The sequence below is a fragment of the Electrophorus electricus genome, chromosome 10 (assembly GCF_041902795.1).
Source record: "Electrophorus electricus isolate QZ-2024a chromosome 10, ASM4190279v1, whole genome shotgun sequence".
NCBI classification, from domain to species: domain Eukaryota; kingdom Metazoa; phylum Chordata; class Actinopteri; order Gymnotiformes; family Gymnotidae; genus Electrophorus; species Electrophorus electricus.
In genome coordinates, this window is record NC_137506.1 from 24529453 (window position 1) to 24557411 (window position 27959).

Sequence of the window (27959 nt, forward strand, 5' to 3'; positions counted from 1 at the left end):
TATTTCTTTGAAATAACTTTTTATTAATATTGAAAATTCAACAAACAGAACGTGGAACAGTTTAAACAGAACAGTTTATGTAAATTACAATAACCACCGCACATTAATCTCGCGCAACTGTTGTCTTTATTTCAATAACACTGAATTTGATACCCAAACAAAAATATTTTTCTTAGGTGACATCATACACTATAATAAAAAAATTTACGTTAATATGGAAAAACAATTCGACCAGGTTTTCAGACATTTTTGTAGAAGAATATTAAACAGAATTAAAGTTAGTGGTCTTCATGATAGAAATGACATTAAGATTTCCTTCGTAAGAGGCATATTATGCTTGATCAGGTTGAGGGTAGGCTCTTAGAAAACTCTACATAAACCATTTCTTCCAAATTATAAGTGCACAGATGCCACAACTGAACTATAGGCTATAAGAACTTGAAACACAATAGATTAAAAAACACTCCATAATCAATTTGCAAGTTCTAACGCTACAAATATCAACATTTCTGTATTGTTCATCATACTGAAAACTTATGCGGTTGACCTCTGAAAGTGTTACTAGAGAACTAAAATACACAAGAAGATTCTTTTTTTCCCCCCCTCTTCTTCAATAAATATACTTAAGGTATGTAAACAGATATTTTCTACATCATAATATAATAGTACACAAATGAGCTGTTGAAAGTAATAGAAGATAAAGAACAGAAAACAAATGTTTATTTAAAACTTTACTTGGTCCACCAGCTCATACAAAAGCCCCATCTTGCTCTTGGTCACTGCTGCTTGGTGCAGCATTTGTGCTCGCCCTGCTGTGCAGGAACCCAGTTAAAGGAAGTGAGGGAGATCTCCAACAGGCCCATAGCATTCTAAAGTCTCTGGAGTTTCATCTCTTCCCTCCCGTTTTCCTTTTCCTGGATCTTCCTGCAATGGCAGTAAATAAGTGAAGATTAGGATCAATTCCATTTCATTGCTTCCACTGTGCTTTATATTAATCATAATTATTAAATGCTACTTAAAATCAATTTGATTACTTAATCATCTGAAACAGAACATGCAAGAAGTTGTAAAATACTTTTTCTTTCCCAGTCTTGCACCTTAGAAGCAGATAGTGAGTTCAACAGAGCATAAAAAAAACAAAAACTTGAGACCCAACAGCATTTCACAAATCAGTTTCTGTTATTCTACTCTTAATTTTGTGATTTATATGTGCATATAATCTATGACCCAACACAAAGAGCACATGAAGGGGCATTTAGTTGCTGAAAATGAATTCCTCTTTCACCCAAGACAGCTTGATGTTAGTAAACAAACTAGAGAATTACTTTTTCCATCATCAAGAATAGAGTCCAGAAAAAGAAATGCACAGCAGTCATGATCAAACGAGTTAATTATCGATCATTTACATGACCCAGCCTGATCTGTGAAGCAGACAACATGGTAGACTAGACATCTGATTTAATAATACAATACTCAGACATGTGACTTCACTTTTATGATGACTCCAGAAAATGGTAGCTCATATCAGCAGAAAAAAGGTCCTCAGGGATGTGAATTACCTTTTGCTCACACAGACACAATAACAGTGTTAATGAAGTAAGGTGAGTTGAACACGTTGGTACATGGACAGGACTGTAGTTAGACACTGAATGGATTTGGTTATTAAAAGCAGGTTTGGATGCTGATCCCTCAGACCCCTGTTAGTTACACATCCAGTGATTGGACCTACCTTACTGCAACACACAGCCCTTTTTATGCTTACTGTGTCCTTCGGTCTTACCCTCAGCTTAAGAAGGGCAAAGAGAAAAAGACGCACTGAAGGACTGAATGACATTTACCTGTGTCCTAAACAAATGGCTTACCATATTTTCAAGGTATCAGGACTGGTCACTGTAATTTAATGGAAAACTGACTTCAGTAAATAAATGTTTTTTTATTAAAGTGCTACAAATTCTTGGGTCTCAAAACTAATGTACATTTAGAAAATGTCCTGACAGTAAAAAATTGAAACAAATTGCACTACCATTTTGGATTTTACAAACCCAAAAACATATGTAACTTTTTTGGTAAGAGCACAATGTTCTCAAATCAAACTTAATTTGCAACAGCACTGTTTAAATATTTAATCTTTATTAGGATCATTAAAATATAAATATATTACCTTCATTACCATTTTTTTTCCGTCCTCTGAGATACTTTTGTTTTTTAACCCGAGAATTAGGAGGACGGAAGAGGGTGGAGGCATCCTCTGTACCTGGTCCATCAGGCACATCAAAAGCCTGTTGTCTCTCATTATGGCTGACAGATGACTCACTGCTGTTCATGTCTGCTTGATTGTTGCCCGAATGTCTTCGCTCTTGGCTTTTTGACATCGTTTCACCAATAACCTCACCCTCTCCATTTTGATTTGAGTCAATATGAGCGTCAATGCTCTTTGTGTTCTTTGGTGACACATTAAGAGATACTTCATCTTGGCTGTTATTACTATTGTAGTTCTGTTCTGGCACAGTTGGATCTTCTGCCTTCAGCAGAGGCACAGTGTGCTCAACCAGAGACAAAGACACATCTACAGATGCCTTTTTCTGTGGTGAAGTGTTTGTGGGAAGGTTTTCCTCAGTAAGAGTTTTGGTGGCAAGGGTCTGATGTTGCGTGCTGTCTTTAACAAGGGCCTGAACTGAGGGAGCCTGTGCAGAAGGCTGCTGTGGTGGCGTGGTGCTTGGTGGTGTGGTGCTGTCTATGGTCAGGCCTACAAGAGCCTCTTCCACACCCTGAGGCTCAGGATGAGACTGAGGCTGGGCTTCACTGCTATCTGTCAGGGTTGCTTCTCCTTGAGGTCTAGAGGGGGAACCGCTGCCTGGACCTTCGGCGGCCATCTCCTTTCCCTGAGGAGAAGGGAGGTCCTGGGCTGCAGGCTTCATGACTCCTCCTTCTGCAGAATGGACATTTGGGGCTGAGGACAAGAGTGGGGAAAAATCAGACCTTGCGTGTGCATGACGTGGCTGGCAGACATTATGTCAACTGCATGAAAAAGCTGCCATGATTTCTGTATGCATTTTGCATCAAGCTGTATGCAGACACTTCTATAATGTGAAAGGCTCTAGATAAACAGTTTTGTGAGCAAAAACTGAATCATGAAAGGTTGCATGAACAGACCATAAATAACCAAACAGTGCTTTTATTTTTTTTTAACCAAGTGTTTTTTCCCCCTCCACTGTAATGGCATGTTGCCATTTATAACAAAATGTCTTTGTTAACTGGTGGTTTTGAAAAAACTCCAGCATGCTTGAATGGAGGTATAAGGAATATGACAAAATATTAAAATCAAATATGCATCATCACCACTTCAAACAAACTGCTTGACAAACTTCATGCCATTGCCATACATGCCAAAAATCATGCCTTTCCAGCCCCATAGTAAGATATCTCAGAAATACAGCAAAAATAACCAGGGTGCCTTGTCCTTTAATACATGTTAAGACTGCATATTTTATGATGTGTAATTGGCACAAAAAAGCACCTGTTGGTTGGGAAAACCCATCAATGAGAAGCAGCAAGCTGAAGCAGCAAAACCAGGCGATTGGTTTGGAGGAAGAATGTGGGCAGAGCTAGGGCTCAAATGCCAACACTCTGAATATCCCGTTTGTCCTTCATCTCCTCAAAATCACTGGATAGGCAGCCACAATTATTGCCCATTTGCTTAAGCCCAGTGCATACCACAAACAGGGAACATGGGGCAGAGGAGATGAAAAGAGAACGTGACTTCACATGTTTGGTTGCAGCCACAGTGGAGCATCTTGGAATCGTCTTGTCCTTACCAGGCTGCCCGGTATCCCTACGCATTGCACTAGAGGGTGCACTTTCCATTTCGCACCTGGGCCGAGTCTTTCTAAGATGGAAACCCTTTCTGATGTCTGCCAGAAGGTGGTCAATGATACAGCCATCCTCCTGAGGCAAAGCACCTTTTCTTACTGTAAGGATACAACAAAGTTGATATGTAGAAGGAAAAATGGGGGTTATTCAGGTAACGGTGTCATGCAGTCCTTTATTCAATTCTGAAACAATTTAGAAATTATCCAATTAAAGAAATGGATTTTGATTTCTCCTGATGGAAGACCTTCACCACTAATATCAGTGTGCGCGCACACATGCATTTTGTTAAAGGTACATTTTGTGTGTAATTAATTTTATATATATATATATATATATATATATATATATAAATAAATAAAAATAGCGTACCTTTTAACAATATTTTATTTTATTTTAACAATAAAATAAAATTCAGGACTCAAATACTTAAGAATCAGAGTACCCACATGTCTACCGAACCTTTAACAACACATTGCTGTGGTTATGTTCTACACAACAGAAGTCAGGCAGACTAGGACAGGAGGAACTCACTGATCTTGCCGTTCTCCCCCTTCTGCCTCTTGGACTCCTCCTCTTCCAGCTGCTGCTTACGCTTCTCCGCTTTGGCAGCCTGCTCTTTACGGATCTTGTTTTCCTGCAAGATACCAAACCAGACCAGCAGGAGGTCAGTAGTAGAGAATAGCAGGCTATTATAAGAAGAAAATGCAGCAATCATGTGTAGCACTATGACCAGTTCAACAACATGAAGATACTTGCTGACAACCAGGAAGATCACAAATGATTTTTTTATGCTCAAATGCTTTTTAATTTACGTGTAGCAGAACAGACCACACAGACTAGACACCTTCAAGGCTCGGAGGAAAAGTTCCCGGAATATCTTGATGGTGCTGAAGAGTTCTTCAAGTGACAGCTGGGCTGCATCCTCACACAGGTACTGAGCCAGGTCACCTTTCGTCTTCTCTATATCAGCAAAGCGCTCTTCCAAAGCTTTACACACTTGAAGATTCTTCTACAGACGTGCGACAACAAGAACCACAAGGTAAAACAATTTCATATGGTCAGAAGAATCTGAAGTTTGCACAAGAACCATAGCTAACAATTTCATACAGTGGAGTCCCTTGCCATCTTCAAACGTAGACTGAAGACCCACCTCTTCAAGAGGAACTGGAACAAACCCTATAGCACTTCAAGGTATGTGATTAATCACCAATAGTGGACTAACTGGCATGCATGCACGCACACTCTTGATACTTGTGTCTATTTTCCATTGTGTATTTTGTGTTCTTACTTAATGGTATCCTTAGACCCTTTTCAAGTGTACAAGCCTCCACAGGAGGCAAAAAATACACTTTTGTAAATTGCCCTGGACAAGAGTAGGCCGAATGCTGTAAACATAAATTTTGTCTGTGGAAATTCTTTGCCTTTACCTCAAGGTAAAATAACAGACAACAGTGTACAGTATTTCACTCACCTCAATGATGCCCAAAAATTGTTCTTGGACATCTTTATCTGATGAGGATACTTTTTTCTCTGTGTCCCTTAAACGCTTCGATAGCATGCTTGCCTCAGCCTGCACGGATTCCAGGTTTATTCTGAGACAGAATCAAAACTGTATTCAGACCAAAAAAAACCAGTCAAACCAAGGAGGCAAAACAAAACTTGCATTCAGTCATACAGACACACACAGCATGCCTCAGGAACATCACAAATTGATAGGTTAGGACAGCATTTACCCTGCTGCTTTCTCACAGCTCTCAATATCATCAGGAAGCTTCAGAAGCTCAGGATGGTTCAACTCTGCTTCCTGAAATCACAACATGCACAGAAATAAATAATTTTACCATACAAACATTAATTTAAATTAAATATCTCTGTCTCTGCTCTTGCATCATTGCACCAAAAATCCCCCTTCCAAGTTCAAGGGCTTACGGTCAACAATCACAGCTAGCTTTAAGAGAATCAGAATCTGTGTATTGGCCAAGTATGTTTCCACATACAGTGAAGTTGGCTTGGTGAAATTGATGCATGTCAATCAGAATAAAGTTAGAAAAGAAAATACAATAGGTAAAAAAACCAAAAAAACAAAACCTATATAATATATGCATAAAAGGAATAGTGAAAGAAAAAAAAAATGCCCAGACTGAAAAGCTAGGAGTGCAAGTGAAAAAAAAAGTACTGTGTAATGTGCAATATAATGAGTTTGTACAATCTACAACGCAATGAGTTTATATCAGTGGGGGATCCAGGTGTTGATGAGGCTGGCTGCAGTTGGGAAAAAAACTGAGCTTATAGTCAGAACAGACCTCAGCCTCTTGCTGGAGGGAAGTGTTTTGAAGATGTCATATTCAGGGTGTGAGGGGTCAGTCAACCTTGCCCGCTTGCCTCAATGTTCTGGAGGCATACAGGTCTTGGATGGTTGGAAGGCTGCAGCCAATCATCCTCCCAGCAAAGTGGATGATGTGTTGCAGTCTGCCTTTGTCTAGCAGTGGCATACCAAATTGTGATGGGGAGGCGAGTATGGATTTGATGATGCCAGTGTAGAAGTGCACCATCAGAGGCTTTGGTAGGTTGAGCTTCAACTGCCACAAGAAGTGTATCATTTGCTGTGCCTTCTTGGTGATGGAGCTAATGTTCTGCTCCCACTTGAAGTCATAGTTGATGATGGTGTCCAGGAAGCAGAAAAATTCCACAGTGTTAACCAGAGTGACGGGGGCAGATGGGGCTGCAAACTTTCTGGTGTCAAAAACCATCTCCACTGTCTTTCAAGCATTGAGATCCAGTTTGTTTTGGCCACATGAAGATATTAGTTGGTCACTCTCCCCCCAGTAGGCAGACTCATCCCATCAGAGATGAGTCCAATGAGGATAGTGTTGTCATCAAACTTCAGGAATTTGACTCGTGGCCAGACACACAGCTGTTAGTGTACAGGGAGAACAGTAGGGAAGAAAGGACAGCCTTGTGGGGAGCCTGTGCCGATGGTCCAAGGATACATTTTCCCAGATTCGCACACTGCTTCCTATCAGTAAGCAAGTCTGTGATCCCCCTGCAGGTGGGGTCAGGCACAAGCAGCTGGGAGAGCTTGTTCTGCAGTAGGCTGGATGACTGGTTTAAAAGTGGAGTTGAACTCCACAAAGAGAATTCCGGCATAGATTCCTATGGCTGGCTCTGCGGGTGAACTGCAAGGGGTCAAGAAGTGGGTCAGTAACGGTTTTAAGATAGGACAGCCTGAGGCGCAAAAAGCACTTCATTATCACAGAGGTCAGGGTAACAGGTCTGTAGTAATTGAGTTGTGTGGGCTTTGTTTTCTTGGGGACTGGGATAATTGCAGATTATTTGTACCAGGCTGGCACATGACATGTCTCCAGTGAGGTGTTAAAAATGACTGTAAATACTGGTGACAGTTGGTCAGCACAGTGCTTCAGGGTGGTGGGAGAAACAAAGTTGGTTCCTGCTACCTTTCAGGGATTCTGCCTCCTGAATAGGCTGTTAACATCCCTCTCTGAAATGGAAAGAGTTGTTATTGTGTTGGGGAGGGGGGGTTGGTTGTGGGTGAAGGTGGCCAGTTGAGTGATGGCCCCACCCTCTACCGACATGTTAGAGCTGGAGATGGGGGCTGGAGTCAAAGGGGGATGTGTCATGACTGTACTTTTGTCTTTCAAATCAGCAGCAAAACTTATTCAGCTCAGTAGCTAGGCATGAGTCATTTACAGAGTGGGGGGCTTTCAGTTTAAAATTAGCAATCTGTCTGAAACCCTTCCAGACAGAGGCTGAGTCATTACTTGAGAAAAAGTCTAAATTTCTCTGAGTACAGTCATTTAGAATTTCTCACCTCCTCACCAAACCTGTGCTTAGCCTTTTTAAACCAGATCCTGTCACTACTTCGATATGCCTCCTCCTTTTCCATCCTTACTGCTTGAGATTAGCTGTAAACCAGGGTTTGTTATTATTGTAACTCACCCTAGTATATCATGGTACACAGCCGTCCTCACAGAAGCTGACGCATGATGAAACAGCATCTGTGTAATTATCCATACTGTTAGTAGCAGTACTAAAAACTAGGTCTGGGGTGGTCCCCTCTCTACTCGGACATTTAATCTGCTAGCGGTATTGGGGAGTTCCTGATTTATACTGCATCTGTTAAAATCATAAAGAAGAGTTCGAGTTTGTCCACTCTACTCCATTATCTGCTCGGTGTGTATGCGCTGAGCTTTCACTGTGCGGTGCGCGTCTGCACGTGGAATAATGTAAACACCAATCAGAGTGAATTAACTGAACTCTTGGGGAGAGTATAAGAGTTTGCATTTGATTATTAAAGTTTCCAGGACAGAAAAAAAAACTTTACAGAATCTCTGTCCTATCATTACACCAGCCACTGTTTTTATACAAGCAGATACCGCCACCTTTCGCTTTTCCAGATAGGTCTGCATCACGATCCAAGCCGGTCAGCTGCAGAACAGTCTGGTATTGATCGACACAGCCAAGTTTCCGTGAAGCACATAACAGAAGACGAAGAAAGGTCTTTACTTATCCAGTAGCAGCTGAAATTCTTCTAGTTTATTGCACAGTACACACACGTTCGAGAGAAATATTCCCAGTACTGAAGTATGTAGACTGCGTCTGCGGAGATGCATGAGCACACCGGCTTGTTTTCCTCTTCTACAGCGATTCACAGCGCGAACAATGGTGAGCGCACATTTGACAAAAACCCAGCAATTCCACGGATTGGGTGAGAAAGTTGGGAAATAAGTCCTCAGGACTTATCCAGGAGTTCTGCTCTGGTGTAAGATCTCCAGCTAATATAGCAGAACACTGTATTTACAAACAAATCAAATAAAAATAATGCGCAGACCCACCGTGGCAGCCATCTTGGAAAAATATGCACTTATCAAGGTGCTTCAGTGTCCCATAGTTAAAAGAATTATTCTGGTTCAGGTGGCTTTCTCTTCGTTAAAATGCTTAAATGTCACTTTACAGTACCTCCAGGATGTGGTGTAAGAGGGTGATACGGCCTTTGTTGGCTTTCGTCTCTGTCAGCTTCAGTAGGGAGCTAATCTTGAATCCTTCAGCATTTCCTGTATGACTTCCCTGGGTAAGAGAAAGGATGAAAAAGAAAACATGTATCTTGGTTGATAAACAAAAGGACAAACCATTACAAGGCCATTACAACCCTACTGCAGTCCTACAAGCAGATATTTGTTGAAATGTTTACTCAGACTTCTGCCACATTCACAACAATGTAACATGAAGCTACACAAATAACCCCAAAATTTGTAGCCTAGTAAGTAATGTGCTTACATAATTGAGGAAGTTTCCTACATGAAGGATGAGATTGCAGAAACTGGGCAGCAGAGTACTCACTCGGAGACCTGCAGGGGGCAGCAGACACCAAAACCCTTTTGAAAACTAACTCAAATTCCAGGGTTCCTTAGAGGACAACACTGACAAAGAGCAATACTGTATAAAGCAGACTTGTTTATTGCAATGGATCACACACTGCCTGCTGTGTTCTACTACTAAATACACACTTCCACCCCATACTTGAATGAAGTGTAATATTTTATAGTAATGATTTATAGATATAGTAAATGATTTATAATAAATTATGTCAGTATTCAGACTTGATTTTAATATGTCTCAGCCATGCTGTATATGATGCATAGATTATCAGGCGTGAACATTGGGAGCTGTTTATTAGAAAAGGTGTCTGACTGACTGATCCATTTTTCCTCACACACTTGACAAGCATAACTGTCCATCACAGTGTAATCAGTGCCACTTACAAAACAGTGGCACCTGTGTGGGGGACAGAAATCATTTCCTGTATGAACAACTAACTTCATGGCAGCCCACCCACATAGGACTGTAATCTGTTAGGATTGCACTTCATTTCACAATGCGAGCAGATGTTCCATAATGAATCTAGCAGTCAGGCTTATTCAGCACATATATCATCTTAGAAAAAGACTTAGCTTATTGTGCAAGTTAGACTCATCTTATTCTGTACATATCACATCTTATAAAAAGGAGACATCTTCCTATTGAAAAAAAAAAGTGACCCTTAAATTTCATTTCCCTTAATTGAGAAAGAGACCAAGGAGTGGCAGGGCTGACCACATTCAGTCTGAACATGCACTGAGCTGAGATGCTTCCAAGTCAGCAAGCGTGGGTGAGTTAGTGGTGGCCTTGTCGGCACAAAAAAATGAAGCAATCAAGGCAAAGTAGTGTGGTGGAGGCCAGAACTCCCACGCAATACCATAGCTCTCACTCACTCTCGCATGCTGCCTCTATCAGCTGCGCTTTCGGCTTCAGCAGTTCCAGCACGGACGTAGTCTCTTCACACAGCAACATGCATTCGATTCTCAGCTGGTAGCTGCCAGAGACAAGTACCAGGATCATGAGTCAGCAGGAATACACACAACTGAAGTGAAATTGAAGGTGACCATTAAGGGAGCGTTCATCAAGTACACATTCTGCAAGTTATGGAATGAAGACTATGACTTTAAAGCTCTTGATTATCATTATGAAACATCAAGGATGTTACCATGGGATTGCCAGGAGTAAGAGGTAAAACTGGTCAACATTGGCAAGTTTGTCTTTTTCTCCTTGAAAAGACTTGAGGTTATCAATCTGTAAAAGAGACAGATAAAAGATGATCCAAATAGAAATGCCTCTTCAGTCTAAGATGAACTAGCCTGAGAATCCTTTTACTTATGACCAACCTCATGTTTCTCTGGGAGGAGCTTCAGAAGCTGCTTTAACACCTCAACATCGAACTTAGAACAATCCCCATTCTGAATCAGGGCTACAAACTCCTCATTAGAACTGTTTGATAGGTTGAGTAAACAAAAGGGATGCTGAATAAAACAGCAGGAAATATAACAAGCAGGAGAAAATATCTACATTAATCAACTTGAAACCTGATCGGCTTACCATCTGAATTGCTTGAGAAATATATTCAGATTCAGGTTTTTCTTGGAATCAATAAAAGAAATCTAAAACAGATTGGAGAAAGAGTTATGAGTGTCATTTATCACAATATTTTTAGATCATCAATGTGGAAGATATGAAAGCAATCACAAACTTCTTTGGGTTCCTTCTTGATTGGAGCAACTGGGGTCTTGTCTTTGGATTCAGCCACAGGGAGACTGAAAAGCTGCTCAATGCTGGTGTAGTTAGGTTCAAGAGGCTGATCACTTGGCACCAAAGCCCATATTGAGCAACCATCTATGAAAGAAAAGAGCAAAAACCTGAGATACTCACACACAAGGTAAAACGACTAGCAGTGAAAGGGACAGGCATGAAAAAATTAATTGAGCAGTGTACTAAAAGTGTACACAGCAAGCTTACTGACATGGTCAAGTGTGCATTTCTAGATTTGTAGGACATTACAATGACACGTAATGAATGGTCAAGCAGAGACCTCTCACCTGTGACAGCTCTGGAGTTCAGCTTCTGCCAGTTGAGCTTCTTCATCCTGAGCGTGGGATAGGGGCCAGTCTTCACTGGTACCGAGTAAACCCTCCCCAGATATTGAGCACTGTGGGCTACTATTACATCTCCTCCAAGAGGAGGAGGGGGACAAGGAGGGCCATGCATGCCAGGTAATGGAGGGGGTGGTGGGGGCCCTCCAGGTCCCATCCCTGGTAAGGGTGGAGGTGGTGGAGGCATTCCCATGCCAGGCAAAGGTGGGGGTGGAGGAGGACCGCCCATTCCAGGCAAAGGTGGGGGTGGAGGAGGACCGCCCATTCCAGGCAAAGGTGGGGGTGGAGGAGGACCGCCCATTCCAGGCAAAGGTGGGGGTGGAGGAGGACCTCCAGAACCCATCCCAGGAATGGGTGGTGGAGGTGGAGCGTTTCCCATTCCAGCTAAAGCAGGTGGTGGAGGTTGTGGTGCAGCTGATGCCAAAAGAGCAGAAGGAACTACACTGGGCAGTGAAGGTGGGGCAGGAGGTGGGGTGCTGCTTGTTTTCTGTGCAGAGGTGATGGGTAATGCATGGTCAGTGATTGAAGATTTGCCCAAACATGTCTCCTCATCAGTTTGCACTGCTTTGTCCACATTCTTGAGTGGTAAAGCATCTACATGATGGGAGCCTATGGCTGGCTCTTTGGAAAAGATAAGGCGCTGCATGATCTTCTCACTGGAATCCATTTGAGCTATATAAAGAAAGCATTACAAAAAACAAAATTTATGTTCTTATTTGCTTTGTATTTGAATAGGTGAAGACAAAGTATACTGTATGTCCCAATGTGAAAGCTAAACTAAAGATTACCATTATCCTGCAAGGGGAAATTTTATTCTTTAAAGGAGCAGGAATATATTACACAAAGCCGAAGAAGATTTGAGGTGCGTAAATGTAGTGCACTGTACTAAGGGATGTAGAGATATTCAAAAATTTAGTAAAATACAAATGTTTCCAGAGAAACAGGACATTTCGGAGAAAGGTCCGTCATCAGTTGTGTAAACAAAGTGTTTCTGAATTAGTAGGAGGAAAACAGTTTATATATGAAAAAGTAGGTGTTTAAATCTTAACATTCATTCCATGTGGTTCTAAAGTTCCAAGAGGGTAGATCATTTTTTTTTTTTTTTTTTGGAGTTTCTTAATTTCATTGCTGCCAAAGCAACAACTGACAGTACAAACATATGTCATTAATGCAGTGTCCATGCCTTGCCACTGGAAGCAACAAGCCTTCTTTTGGTTTCTCCAATATAAAGCGGATTTCATCTCTTGCAAAAAAATAAAAAATCCCACAGTAATGCATGAGGAAGAATGGGTGATGAAAAGTGATCCTTTTCTGCCAGTTCCTTAATGTCTGTATTAAACATTTACATGCAACATCTAGAGTGGTTGCAGGCTACAGTACGATGTTATTATCTTAAATGGTCATTTATCTCACTTTTGACAAGCATAACTGATGTTTTTTCTTGTCTGTAGGAGATTAGTGGAGGATCCTTAAAAAAGGGTGCAGTCTCTACATCAACTTGGAGGATTCTGAAGTGTTTAAGTATAATATTAGCCACTGTTTTATTTGTAGAATTATACGTTAGCACCAAAGGAATTCTTGTTCTCTTAACAGCAGACTGTTTATAGGTCAGTGTGTCCACATTCTGAACAGGAAAAACACGAGCAAAGGCATCATCAAAAGCATCACCCACCGTTTTGAGAATATTCATGTGCTTCCACACTTCTTTGGACAAAGTTTTTTTTTTCCTCACTGCAAATGCACTTAAGTCTAAGCAACTGTGATAAAGGGGTGGGATTTTTGCAGGTCTTGGAATGTTAAGAATTGCATACAGGAATGACAGTCTGTAGGTTTATAATAGATGGTGGTATTTAAACAAGAATTTGAAAACTTCACTGAAACATCCAAAAAGGTTATCCTCATGGCAGGATCTGCTTCAACATTTCAACATATATACCCATAATCATATTCATTTTAGAATCTAAAGTAAACTGGGTGACTTTAGTTTAAAAAAACAAAACAAAAAAACAAACAAACAAAAAAACCCCCACAAATGGGCCTAGTTACTGAATTAGTCAAATGACTTTAGTGACCCGAATGTTGAATGACAACAGAATACTCACAGTTCTGGGCCAAGAGGATAGCACGGTTAACAAGAGTATCCAGGGCCTGCCAGACGTCTGCGCGCTCAGGCCCCAGCAGCAGCAATGTTTGTAGGATGGACAACAGCTGCAGCGAAGCAGGGGAGCTACTCACCTGCAGGACAAAAGGTCAGATAAAATAAGTTTCATGACAGTAGCTTGTACATATAAAACTTCAGAAGTCATGGGATTCAGGATGTGAGTTCACACAGCATCACATGATCTCAGGCCTTCATGTTACACATTGTTTGACCCCCCAGCAGCTGTCTTGTCCAAAGAATCAAGACTAAAAACACCAGGTAATACAATAAAATAATTCATCAATAAAATAAAAATAATAAAAAAAATGATTCCTAGAAAGACATGGCAAAAAATAAGGCCTTCATACTAACAGATTCCAAAAGAAATATTGCAATTCCTATGTTATTTTTGGCAAAGCTGTATATACAATAAGCAAATTAGAAAAAGTCTGAATTTAAAGCCATTGGTAGGACCAATTTAGATCCTAACTTTAACAGTAGAATACCTGTAAAAAGAGACATCTAATCATATATGGAAATATGTGGGCCTAAACATTGAGGGCTTCCTCAACAAAGAACCACAACAAAGTGGTGAGAACTGTGCTTGTACAGCGTTTAAACTATAGATTTAATACAGCATGTTTGTGGACTTTGTGCAGGTATGCAGAATGCAAAGAAACAAAGATAAGCAAGGCTTCACAGGACAGACAGATAAAAGTGCTCACTTTGTTAAACAGGGCCGTGAAGACTTCTTGGTGATTGCTCATGTCAATGCCTCCATAAAGCCTCATAAGTTCCTCCTCATCCTCAGCCATGGCTTCCTCAAAGGCCTCACACTGGATGATCAAGTCCTCATCTTCCTGCTCTCTGCAGCACAATGATGTAAATGATAAAGATCAACAAGATATGGATTTAATATTGTCCAGATGCGTTTGAACGAACAGCTAACGTTAATAGAGTACTATTTTAATATACTCACCTCAGCTTTGGCAGAAAGTCAAGCAACTGCAACCCTGGTAAACAAAAATCAAACCGATTTTCATGAGCCGTCCGTGAGATTTAGATTTTCGAAACATCCCTCTACTGTCGTGGACAAAACCAAGACGCTAAACTATCGAGCTTTCTTGGGCGGAGTTTTCCGCGGACACCAAGGTGAGCGTAATTAGCGATGATACTCGATTAACCAACGAAATCTTTCACCGGAGCATGGTGCGCCACATACATTTTATATGGAACAATTCATCTAGTGGCCTAAAAATGGGAGCGGACAAAGAACATGTTTTTAATTAAAATAATATATACAAACTTGGCTGCACATACCAAAAGTAATTTGGGAGATATCTTGTAAGTTATGTATACTTAGAAAAGCTGTTGACAATATGCCTAACCCATAAGAAGTGACAACCCAGTGGGAAACTACGCTCGTACTCTTTCTTACACCACTTAAGTTGAGTACTATTTTATGAACCTCGGAGTGAATTCATACATAACAGAAACCATCCAACCGAGAGGAACATATAAATAGGATAGTCCTTGCGTACCGACGAATTCCTTGCGCATCTTGTCCCTGTGACGAAGCTCTTCAGTGCCGAAGATGAGAGAGTTGATTACGCTAAGCAGGGTCACCATGTAAGGTACGTTATCCGTACTTTGGAGCTCATTCATGATGACACTGAAGCGATATTGTTGGGTCTTTACGGCCTACAACGAAAAACCAGTGGTGGTCGCTCTTCTTTGTATTGGTAAACTGATCAACCGATAGCTCATACGAAAAATGCACTGGGAGAGCATATGTGTTTCATTAAACATACTCAGCTGTAAAGAAACCATACACCTTCAAGCAGTATTAGACTAACACTACATGAAAATGCTGTCTGTAAAAACGTATACTATCAGTTTCATTTAAGATTCAATTTTTAAAATACTTTTTGATGATTGATTTGTGACTTGTATTCATATACATGTGGCTATTGTATGGAATTAGTGATTGACACCTGCCTTATAATGGTCCAGAGCATCCAATGCCAATCTATATCCATCTGCAGAGAACATGCTCAGTGCAGCCAGTAGCTCAAACACCTGCTTCTTCACCATAGTGTTGGAAGTATCTAGAGCTGGAGAGATCAAGGTATAGCCATTACTTGTTTTAACATGTTTCCCATACCTTTATGTTTCCTTTGCCATTTGTGTATCAACCCATTCAGCTTTTGGTTTCCTGTGGGATCAACCAGCTACATGTTCTGGGGATGTGTCATGAGCTGTGGATCTCAAAGGAGTAAAATGCTAAGATCAAGATCCCATTCCTCCATTTAAAATCTTTCCAGATCTTTTAGAGCCACTTAGACTTGCTTGTGAACAGTCCATCTTAGTTCACTTAACAGGATCACAGTAGGGTATCGATCAGCAGACTGGAATTGCCACTGCTCAAAGGCATACTTTAAAGGCATAATTTGCATTACTGATCCCACTATTAGAGTTTTACCCTCCTGACAGGGTCTGCCAGATTTTCCTGATGTTTGATGAACTCTTCTCAGAATGTAATTTTTCTTCATGAAGTTGACTTGATTCCATCAAATATTTAATTTACCGCATTTAGCTGACATTTAATATAACTAAGATTCCCAGGGGATGTTTAAAGAAACACATCCTCACATCACAGATCCACTACAATACTTTACAAACTTTTTGCCAAATGCTTGCTGCAAAAACAACCATGTATTCAAAATAGTTTGGCATGGAGATGGTATATCATTGTAGTTTTGGAAATTTTGTGATTTCCCAACAACTCCTGTAATTCTCTAATGGAAACTATGGTCTTTGGAAAAGATTTTCACTTCTGCATGGGAGCTAAATACACTTGCATCCTCTTTCAATAGGAATAATTTATGTTGTGTGAAATATCTAAATTAAAACCCTAATAGTGGATATGAGTATATTCAATTGTGAAGCTATTTTGTATAGCCATAGCCTGATTGAAAGGTCAACAACATCTCGTATTAACTGATCATCTCCATGTTGATGAGGACTAAGGATGCTTGGACTGCATATCACCTTACATGTATACCCCAGCAAAATTGGATGGTATTTGTAACCATTTAGGAGTTCTTAAAGATCCAAATATGCACAAAAACTTGCATTTTTATTTAAATTATGTTGCCTCACTGAAAGGACAATTTTTATCTTCAATATCTCTAGGTTTAGGATCAAAATGATAAACAACAGGTGTTTTGCATGGTGTTTTTGTTCACCTTTACTGAGACAGCAAGTAATTCTGGAGGACACTATTTTGACTCAAATAAGGAAGATTGCTGTCTGTATGTGTTGCTTATCCAAAGACCCATCATTTGGAAATCCATATATTGTCTATGTACAGTAAATCTTATGTAGTTGAATAGATTCCCAGTCATATGTTTCCTAGAGCTTTTTAGGAAAGAAGTGGGTTAGGATCTGGAATAATATTCCCCTCTTTCATTTTGGACATATTAAAACAGCTGAAACACCCAGTTTACTGCTTCACAACCAAATGAACAACTCCAGATGAATGGGTGTCATACCTTGAGAGAGCTTGCGCACATAGCCTTCATTCTCCACGATGAAGTGAATGCCTGCAGAAGAGTTCATGACTGCCCTCACGCAATTAACGCATGTCAGCTGCAGGAGGGCATCAGCGATCCGTGAGCACCCCCGCCCAGAGAGCCTGTCTAGTGCCTCGAGGAGGATGTCAAGTCCAGAGAGCTCCAGGAATTGCACCATCCATGACTGGTCACTGCCCTCCAGCCTCTTCTTTAGCCCAGAGTAGTTGACCACGGTGGGCACCTGCAGCAGGCGGATGCAGAGCTCCGGGTCGGCGTTCTCTAGGTTGGCCTCCTGCGTGCCGTCTAAGTCCTGAGAGGACCCTAGGCGACCCCTCACTGCCGCCCATTTCTTTTGGACCGACGTGCCTGGCATGCTGAAGAAGATGATGATGATGGAAGATGGAAGCAACTGTGGGAATAAAGCAAATGCAGATGAAATAATCTAGTCAATATTCTTGTTTCCTTTTCTATGATGCAACCTTATCTATTTTGTCTTTGTTCTGTCCTGTACATTGTCTTAAGAACAGTGACATTTGTTTACAGAGACATTTTTGTTAATAGTTATAATTAGCTGTAGTTTGGGCTCTGCTTTTCCTGTTGTATTATTTCAAGCTTATTCCTAATGTCAAAAATGTTGTTTTTATTTACTCGTTAATTATAATTGTATAGGTTTTAGTTAAAACTCAGTCGTCTTCAGTTATTTCTTACAAATTTTGCGCATTAGGCTAGTTAATTATTAATTATTAGGCACTCCCTTTTGAGTATTACTTTATTTATGTTTATTACTCCAGTTATTTTCAGGGACTTTATTTAATTGTTTTTCAAGTAATTGGCTTTTTTAAACCTGGTATTCCATACCAGTCACTGCAGTAACGTGGGAGGCTTGGTACAAACATGAGAAGGCTATTAAAACTGATGACAACAATGAATCCATGAGAATATGGTACCATTTGAAACCCTGACTACCCAGTTGTAACTCAATGCAATCATACAAAGATAACCACAGGGCAATTGGGGCAGGTGGATGTTCAAAAACATTCAGAGGCTACTGCTTATGCAACATGAGTGTTAAACTAATGTTGCTTATCTTAAACCAGCATGATTTTGTATTTTAATTTAAACTATGGATGTGAAGCCTAATTGAAATGTTTTAGGCCAGTTAGACCATCACAAAGGAATGTACAGAACAGTACTAAGGCTTAATTATTGTGCAAGCATGATACATTTTTAGAGGCTTTGCACATTAGCTGACTACCAGGCTTTCCCTTCTATACTGTAGGAACTTCATGCTACAGGTACCAAAATGAAACTGAACTGGCCAGCAGTCACAGGAAATGACAGCTGTGTCCGTTTGGCAGGAGATACTCTGGGTCAGCAATCCTTTTAGCTCTCTTCCTGACCAATGTTGAAAACCATTCTGAATGTGCTCAATGAAGTGAAAGCTCCATCAGGCATCAGGAAATGTTGAATCATCTAACAGTTCAACAGACAACACAAACACATTCCAATTAACCAGGTTTTAATTAATTATCATATTATTTATTTATTTTATTAAAGATGTTTTTTGCACTTGCTACAAAACTGTAAATATCTACCTTAAATCAGTTAAGGGAGGGTAATGCTAACACTTCTGTTCTTTAGCTCTGCAGTGGATGATTTGTGGTGAGCAAAAATCTAATTTACTATTTACTTACTACTTATTATACTGTGACTAGCTGGGTCTACCACTGCTTCCACTTGTGCCTTGGCCTATTACAGGACAGCAGATGAAGATCTTACAGTCTTTCACATCATGCACACCTCACTAGTCTGAGCAAGTAGCCATGTTCTGATACATAGGAATTTAGGTGGGGTTCCATGGATTGCAGTTGTGGAGTAAAGGGCACCACAAGCTATAAGCTATTCTAAAGAATCTGCCAAGGACCATCTGAGGAAGGAGGTATGGGCTTTAGGTTAGTCTGTGCATATATTCACCCACTTACCCTTGTCTCTCTCACACACTTTTCCCACTGAACTGATCATCTTTCACCTTTCTCCATCTCTCTGTACCAGGAAATGCCACTATATGCACAAGTCATATCATGCCCTGAAAATGACTTTTCACACCTTGATTTCCAGTATAGCTGCAAAATATGTTTGTTTATTGTTATCACAATACTTGCCCTAGAACTACTAATATTGGCATCTTGAGGCTTTCTGCAATGAGTGTTTACTGTGTGCTTTGAACATCCAGACCTATCTCTGGCATTCCACATTAGCATTTACTTAATGTACAAAATATTCACATGATGCAACAAATCTAAGTAATTTTCGTGAAAATAATACAGGGCAATTTTTATCCATGCATTAGCATGAGTTTACCACTGTGTTTTTATTGGACACAAAGCAGTTCACAAGATATATAGGAGTAAAACTGCAGTATCCCATTTTCTCCATATTGAACAGCCCTAATTTCCAGGAATGTAGTATATTTATTTTAAATTGTATTACTTTATTATAAATTTATTAGAAACACCTTGTAGGTATACAGTTGGACTATAGTTCAGCTTTGGCCATGCAAATATACTTTCACCTGGAGATTTTTCAACCCATGTAGTACCATGTGAAATAGAAGATAGCTGCTTCACTGCTTTCTTTAAATCACTTGGCAAATATCTTGCAAATCTTGCCCTGTGTCTGTGAATCCTATAGAAGAAAGTTAGGCTATGATGCTATTAGCTTTGACTGCAGGAACATGATTCTCCAGGAACAAAAAAAGGGGCTTGTTACAGCATCTGTGCCCACCACATTGGTGTGACGCAACCAGTCACCATCAAAGCCAAAGTGGGCATGGCTGGTTTCACTTTTAATGGGATCAGCCAGTCATGTTTGCTTTCAGACTGAAAAGGACCATGCCCAGATCTAAAATATCCCTTTTGGTGCTTATGAAGTTCCTTGTTTGTATGTCTTTTCATCAGTTGATCCTACTTGGAATAGGAGGTGCTACAAACACACAAGCACACGTTATATTGGATAAAAGACTTGCTTGAAACTTCCTAAATCTGTCCCTGAAGGAAAGGACCTAAAAGTACAATTTGCAAAGCAATGGCCCTGAGATATGCAACATGTATCACCTCAGCATTGCAAAACCAATGGGATGGCTGTCACGGTTCTGGCATTGCCACCTCCATGGCGTTGGCTTCTATGTGTGTTTTGTTTTGGTTTCATTCCTAGTTCCATCCCTTTTTTGTTTGTTTTTTACCACCCTTCTTTGATTAGTTGTTTCTCATTTGCGCTCATTGTTCTGTGTATTTATACTCCATGTTTGCCACTCCTTGTTTTTGGTCATTTTGGATACCTACTTTTCCTGCTCACTCTGTGTTCATTCACCTGCCTCTGTTAGTTTTGCATTTCTTGTTATCCTGCTCTGTGCTTGTGTTTGTGTTTGTTTCTCTTTTGTCATGTATTCTGGTTTCGCTTATATGTCATAGACAATGATTATGGACTTACCCCTACAAATTTCACTTAACTCAACATTTGCATCCTGCCTCTCATCACCGTTACAATACCTAAGTCAGCCAAGAAATGAGGAGAGATAGGAAAGGCTTGCAGAAGACCACCACTTGTGACGGATTGCTCTCTCTGAAGAAACAGAAGGCAACCCAGCTCAAAGACTTTTACTACAAAGTTAGTGTTCTGATTAAACTTTATTTCTATTTCTTGAATTAAAGTTTATTATGTTGGAATAATAAGGGTGCTTTTATTGCTATAACATTGCATAGTCCGTGGATGGAAACAGGTCTGTAAAGATTCACAGTCAAAAAGGAATCACCTGAGCTCTGGATGAGTTAGGGCATTCAAATGAAACCTCTTCTTGGAGTATACTTTTCTGTCTTTAAGGCATGTTTACTTACATGCAATTGCACATTGATGTTCCCCCAAATTACACTTGTTTTCAAGTATGCCAGGTTAAGTCTCAGCTTTTAGGCTTTAAGACCTTTCTCTGTTCGTGTTTGCCTTCTACTGTTTTTATAGGTCACTCTGGATATAAGCATTTGCCAAATGGCTAAATGTCAAAGTATACTCATATGAAGTGCCCAGATAGAGGAAGACTCTTGTTGAAGTATATTAATTTTGGAACTTTCTATAATGGTTACTGATGAGTCACATATGGTATAAAATAGGAAAGGCTCAGATGAGCAGTGGTCTAAAACATTCTGTTGCTATTTTCTTCCATTTACCTATTTTCTGCATTCAGTTAAGTGTCTGCATGTTGTGGAGAAAGTTAAAAATAAAATTCATATTTATTTATGTCTGTCCCCTCTCCTACATTCTTAAAAGGATAGAATTACTTTTATATCCATATTTTATTAAAATGGCTGCTTCCCATCATTTAAAATCAAGGACAACACAGTCTCTGGAACAGCTTCAATGATCCTTTCATAAACCTCTCTGCAGCCTATGAAGTCTTGCTGGGCTTTAATCACTGTTACACAATAGAATATTCTAAGAATGTTTTTATTATAGATCAGTGGGTTAAATGGCAAATGCATTATATAAATAGCTTTAAAATTCACAGATTAAAGGTTTAAATGAGAGTGGTAAGGGTCAGGTTTTGCTGTGCTCTACTAATACTGTTCACTGTGTTCATTTTGGACACAACAGATGATATTTAATGGTTAAAGTACTTGACTTGTAATCGGAAGATTGCCAGTTCAAGTTCCACCACTGCCAAGTTGCCACTGTTGAGCCCTTGAGCAAGGCCCTTAACCCTTAATTGCTCAAGTTGTACTCATCTTAATTGTAAGTCGTTTTGGATAAAAGCATCAGCTAAATGCTGTAAATGTAAAAATATTGTTAAACCTCTTTCTTGTGCTACATCTTTCATACTACATTTACTAAAATAATGTTTAGCTTTATAAACCTGTGAGCCAACATTTTTACTGCAATGAAACACACTCATTTTCGGGTGGCAAGCCATTCTCAACTCAACGTTGCCAGTGACACATGTAAAAACTCTTGCAGGAACTTTCTGTGTCTGATACACTTATGCCATTGCAACACCCACTACCACAATACGTCACTGTCACTGTTGTATTTTGAATGGCCAAGCACTCCAGTACTATCCACCAACTAACTGATGAGTAGTATGGGTGGCACTGACAAACTGTGCATAGCAACAGATGGACTACAGTTTGCGGTTGTATACCTATGAAAGGCACTTAAAATAAGACAAGATAAGATAGGTGTATCTAATTAAGTGGCCATTGGGTGGACGTACAAGGTAGGTGTTTCTAATAAAGTTGTCAGCTGACCTCACCGAACAGCTGTTGAACTCTTTAGCAGTCTGAGCTCAATGAGAAGAGCCAAGGTTAAGCCAAGAGGCATTTCATGAGTCATGTTATGGCATTTATTTTACCTGCATTTAGAATTCTCACATAGCATCACTGGAATATGCCTGCAATTAACTTTACCCAGAACAGGATGCACTATATGCATAGGATGCTCCCACAATTCAGAACAGCATGGGTCTATGGAACAGTTTTGCCCATCTAACATGCACGATTATGTCTTTTTTTATATATGTATTTTATATAACCTGCAGCTGAATTGGAAGCAGCATCGCTACAAATGAACAATATTTTCCTGATCCTTTTTTTCCTCTCTTTTTTAAGAAACAGGAAGTGTCTCATATGACAGAGCACCATCTCAAGACTTATTTTCTCTTCCATTACACAGGTTGCTACTCGCTGCACAGGTTGCTGTTCTGTGATTCACACATGTTGAAACAACACTCAGCAAAATGAGAACTGTTAAGTAATGGAATTGTATGCATTCCAGGGGAAAACAGGATTTCAGACTGTTTTATATGCTCTGTGAAGTTCTGTAAGAACTCTACTACTACCAGAACTAATATCTCATTATAGTTTGTTTATGGTGTAATATAACCCTAATATTTTTTGATAGATCTACTGACGTGACCTATTCCATATGCCTGTTTACAGTGGAAAGTTTTGAACTATTCTAGCACAGTTGTACACATTGAGATTTAGCTTTCTCACAAGCAGCTCTGGAGGTGAACCCACAGAGGCGCTTTCATATGCTCCATTCCATTAATCTTAAAACACTCCCACTTCTGTTTGTATTTCCTTACATGTAATATTAGCTAAAAGGATAAGGCTTCTTTTGCCTTAAAAGGCTACTAAAATATTTAAACCTACTAACACTGTGAAGAGCCAGTTCATCGTGTACTTCACTATACTCCTAAAGCCTTTTCAAAGTCTTGCTGAGCACAAGGTATGTAAACAGTAGCACAGAACAAGTAAGGTGTTTGACATCATATAAACCCATGTGCACTCAGAGATAGATAAGAGTCTAGAAGGACCTGCATGCTGTCTATCTGTCCCTCACTGACCAACACAAAACCTCAAGCAGCAAATGTAATCTGTAATATGTGAACAATGTCACATGGCAGCAGTTTAGCTCCAATACTGCTCTGGGTTTTCTCGAAACAATGGGGTGCTTATGTCAGAATGAAAGAGCATGATAAAAATCCCATTTAAGAGTAGACACTGAGCCTTCCCATGTCTATTTTTCTATTTGTTTTTTATTTATTTATCTGTTCTTCAATTTAGATTAGTCTATTCCAGAAACTATGGATATTAAAAGAGAAATATTTGACTTCAGCTATGTAATAAGCTAGTTCTTCTTCAGTTTCAGAATCTTGGACTGATGCCAACAGGGAGTGCTGATTGGTCTGTTTCTCCCTTGCTGCCAGTGAGTGCTTGGTAATGCCCACACAAAGTGTTACTGCAGCCTTTTAGTAGACAAAAGCCCTTTAGAAAGAAAATGGATCTCTGGCAAAGAAAAAACCTGGTTCTAATCATGGATTCTGGCTCTAATCTTAAGTTTAGCCATCAAATCAAGCTTTATTAAAATACAAATAATCACTGGTACACATGCAGCAATAAAGTCATTAATCTGAAACGTAATTGCCCGCTTTCAAAAAGCAGTTAGGTCCCACCTTGTTTATACAGAAAGGTAATTACTAACAACACAAAGGAATTTAGATTTATCTGACTGTTGTTCTAGCAGTCTCACACCTTATAACACACAACACAATAGGCTGTCAAGTAAAAATCCACTTTCAGCATCATGTTTCATGTTGATCTTTACAATCACTTATACCAGGCATGTTTTGAAAGTACTGAGTTGGCTATTGACCAGAGAACAGTGTGTGCAAAACACAATAACAGAATAAACAAATTGAATGATTGGAATTTCATTAACATATCTTCTACTTTCAAGAGGCATTGCTGTTCAAGCACTTCATTTTTAGACGAGTCATGCAGCAGGGACATCCTTTCAAGCATCAGTGCTTCCTTTTTAAAGGAAGGACATTCCTGAAAGGGGAAATAATGTTTGCCAAAAATGCAAAAAATGTAATGTTCCTATTTTGTAGCTACTTAGTGCATTTCTTTCCATCTTAAAAATGGACATCATAACAGCTTCGTCACAATCTTCACAGTCATAGGGCCTGAAACATAAATGCATGAGCATGCTTATGCTTCTCTGGAACATTATATCAATTCTCTTCAGTATCTTAACCTTCATATACTCCCTCCTCACAAGATGAGGCTAACACAACATCAGTCTGTGAGGGAGCATTCTCTCCTGGGTGATAGCCTACATCAGAACAATTCAATATCATCCAGTTTTATTGTGTTTGTTACCAGGTCTATAAATATGCCAGTCAATTATGCAGCATTTCTGCTGTGAAATCAGAGGGGGAGTCTGATATACGGTCAAGAGGACAAAATGTCTGGTGACTCAGTTCAGCATGTATCAAATACATTTACAAGGAGCTACCCTTTCTGTTTGAGGAAATGAATGGAAGAAGGAAGGATGTCTTGCATTTTGTTGGCGAACTATTTTTGGGGGTAACCATTGTAGTTTATTGCTTTGTTTCACTGGAATGTGTGACTTGTAGCAGCCAGAGGAGACCACAAACATTGTCATCTTTCCTGTCTTGTGCTGTCGTCTTAATATCACAATCTTGAGGAATGAACGTCAGATGTTTCCTAACTCATGTTAGAACTTCTTGAAACCATATGTATGGAAGAGCATCCACAAGACATCTTCTCAGATAAAAGCAAACTGTATCACAAAATGTATCAAAGAGTACTTATAGAGCAGTATCTATGCTATCTTTCAAATAACATTCTAACTGAAATCTCTTTGACCTTCCATTGCATCAATGTGGAGAACACAAAAGCGCAAAGCAAAGCCTGCAGCACTAGAAGCACTGCTGCTAATGAAGAGAATTCATATTCATTCTGCTTACTAATGCAGTGCTACAGACGCAATTTATCCCTTTCTTACACATTTAACAAGAACTTTAGATAAAAATAGCATGAAATAAAATTGACTCCTTAAAAAATATTGTAGCAGATTACAACCTATATACTGTATTTGTACTTTGTGGCAGATTACTACAAACAATTTCAACATATTCTCTATTCTTGGAAAAGAAGAATAATCTGTGAGGCTTCCATTGTAAGTGTGTTTCAGGTCCACATGATTTTCCATTCTCTTCTAAATACAGGGAAATGCATCGTCTGTATTGGAAGGTGATGGAGGATTGAACCATTTTTGAGCCATTTTTGTTGCAAATTTATCTTTGTTTAAAATTTTCACAAATGATTTATTGAAACCTCTAGCAGAGGGTAAGACAGACAAACCTCAAGAGAATCCACTATTTTTCCACTCTTCTCTGACTTACTAGATTCTTGTTGCCACACCCAGAGATTGTGCTTTGCAATGCTTTCGTCAGTTGAACTGCCCTGTATTTCCACACAGAGTGTTGGCTGTGGTCCAGCTAGAGAGCATACAAAACCTGGGGGATGACAGGGATGCCATCTCAAAAAGGTAATGGATAGTTGTGCAAAGCTAATTTAATGGCTATGACTAAAAGTTTAATGTATTTCTGTAATGTGAAGATGTCCAAATCTTATAATGGTGATATCAATTTTTAGAGCCATTTATTCCACTTTAATTAAAGAAATAAAACTGCTGTTATGAAATTGAAAAATCTGTAATTTCCTTATAAAATACCCTGGGGAACTTGTTAGGACACATGCCAACATGGAGGCTAGTTTAGATCAAATCTGGTAGCTAAACCTGGGTAGGGCTACATTCCTGAAAATGGAAAGTTTTGCAGTGTCCATCCCAGTCTCCTGATTGAACACCACTAAATACCTGAAGAGCAGAGATAAAAGGAATGGTCTCAGATCCCTTTACATATGTTCTTATACAGAATTATAGGAGAAGATTGTGCTCTTATCTTGGCCAAATGAGAGCACAGATATATCATCTGCTTTAAAAGGAATCTTAGAGTCTATTCACAAAGCATCTTAGAGCTTTTCCTTGAGATGAGTTTGGATAATATCCAACACAACACCATGACCAAAATCCTATATCTGGACTCACGTATCTTAAAATATAAGTCAGCTAAATGCTGTAAATGTAAATATAGTTCTGTTATTTTTCTATTAATCACTTCATTTGAGATAACATTCATATTTTAGTCCCCTTTAAATGTTACCTATATCTGTAAATAAGAAATCCTTTTGCATAATAATTTAATTTACACTTTAACATACATTATCATACCTTAACTTTATTAAAAGTAACTTAACTCTTAATCCCCATACATATAAAAAGGCAGACGGTCTTAAAAACGGACTCTTAAAAGAGTGATTTTATTTGTACAGCTTTCCACAAAGCAAAATCTATGGTGGTAAATTATTATGCAAAGATTTTATATAACATAATTTGAATTTATACTGCTGTTTGAACTATGTCTATCTTAATAGGATTTGATATTGTAAAAGTACATTGCGTGAAAACAGAGTCAATAAGTTGAAAAGGGTATTGTAGCTATTGCACTCACACACACACACACACTCTCACTCACTCACTCCCTCTCTCCCTCTCTCTCAAATAAACTAAAATGTTTACATAATGTTGTTATGGTCAGCCAAAAAGCCATATTATATTATTATCTTCCACCGGCCAAGTGAGACGAGTTGCCGTTTTTGCGGTATCATCATGGGGTAAATTCCTTAGCTATTTCTCGATCATGCACAAATAAGATACCAAAAACAGCCGTGAGACACATGCCAGTATTTAGAAGGACACTGACTGAAATAGGTGAACTGTTGTAGAGATTATGTCTTTTGGTACTCCGAATAACGGCAGTCGTCCATGCAACGTTTCCCCTTACATGGATTACTGCCCACGTAATGTTAGGTTTCGTGTCCATAGGATATTGATTTAGGTCAAAGTCGTACGCTCTTTTCGATCGGATATGGATACTTAACAGGGTAAGATAACCAGATGCTACAGGCAAAGACGACAAAGCAAAAGCTGCCGCATATTTTCAGAGCGTGTGAAACCGTTTCTAATTACTACAGAACGCTCCAGTATATTGGAGTATATTGGCCCTATAACGGGAGATCTCAAGATTACTTCACGTCATTAAATATGGCGAATTTAAGATGAAATCGTTTTATTTAAACATATTTTATGCTAGTTTCTCTAAACTTTAAGTCACAACTCATCTTTTAGTTCTAATCGTCAAACTACATGCCCGAAAATAGGGGTAGCCAAATGCAATGAACTTTGATGTAGCTTACCTCTACTCCATTAATGTCTCTGCAAAAATGTCCTTAGGTAATACTTCCTTTTACTGGCAGACTGATCTCAGATCACTAATATTCCGCGTATTATTTTATGGCATCACTAGGAGATACAGTCATTATCCGACATGAATCACTCTAGTTTATACTACACTTTGGAGACTCCGCCCTCACTTCAGTTTTTGCTGGATTGGACGATCATCCGTGGACACGC

At 39.4% G+C, this 27959-nt stretch overlaps 1 protein-coding gene and 1 long non-coding RNA gene across 16 annotated transcripts; one reads left to right on the top strand and one right to left on the bottom strand.

The window, feature by feature from the left end:
• Positions 1–2: 2 nt before the first annotated feature.
• Positions 3–27896, bottom strand: LOC113571344 (inverted formin 2). 15 transcript variants are annotated; one of them, XM_081721623.1, is made up of 24 exons: positions 27743–27889; positions 25828–25941; positions 17046–17475; positions 15490–15605; positions 15033–15192; positions 14471–14504; positions 14217–14358; positions 13454–13586; positions 11298–12023; positions 10952–11094; positions 10801–10862; positions 10590–10692; positions 10412–10497; positions 10140–10240; positions 9166–9236; positions 8848–8955; positions 5604–5674; positions 5342–5462; positions 4715–4879; positions 4402–4504; positions 3816–3968; positions 2162–2950; positions 1863–1890; positions 3–924 (listed from the first exon to the last, which is right to left on the bottom strand). In XM_081721623.1, the coding sequence occupies exons 3-24, from the start codon at positions 17437–17439 to the stop codon at positions 870–872; spliced, it is 3864 nt and encodes a 1287-aa protein (XP_081577749.1). In that variant the 5' UTR covers positions 17440–17475; positions 25828–25941; positions 27743–27889; the 3' UTR covers positions 3–869. The 15 variants fall into 15 exon arrangements, 13 of the variants coding, with proteins under 13 accessions (XP_081577749.1, XP_081577752.1, XP_081577750.1 ...); XR_014125569.1 differs by lacking the exons at positions 1863–1890; positions 25828–25941 and adding an exon at positions 1492–1786 and having other exon boundaries at positions 27743–27896; XM_081721626.1 differs by lacking the exons at positions 1863–1890; positions 25828–25941 and adding an exon at positions 1730–1786 and having other exon boundaries at positions 2171–2950; positions 27743–27896.
• LOC145659375 (uncharacterized) lies at positions 4780–17060 on the top strand. Its single transcript, XR_014125571.1, has 3 exons — positions 4780–4909; positions 5008–5061; positions 16983–17060. It is a non-coding gene; the product is annotated as an uncharacterized LOC145659375 (long non-coding RNA).
• Positions 27897–27959: the final 63 nt, after the last annotated feature.

Bases quoted from the DNA above. Each gene is read 5' to 3' on its own strand.
- LOC113571344 (XM_081721622.1), bottom strand. From the start codon at position 17,439: ATGCCAGGCACGTCGGTCCAAAAGAAATGGGCGGCAGTGAGGGGTCGC. The intron at 9,237-10,139 runs GTGAGTGAGAGC...TGCCCCCTGCAG, and splicing joins GATAGAGGCAGCATGCGAGA to GTCTCCGAGTGAGTACTCTG. The intron at 5,675-8,847 runs GTACTGTAAAGT...TTGTGATTTCAG, and splicing joins TCTTACACCACATCCTGGAG to GAAGCAGAGTTGAACCATCC.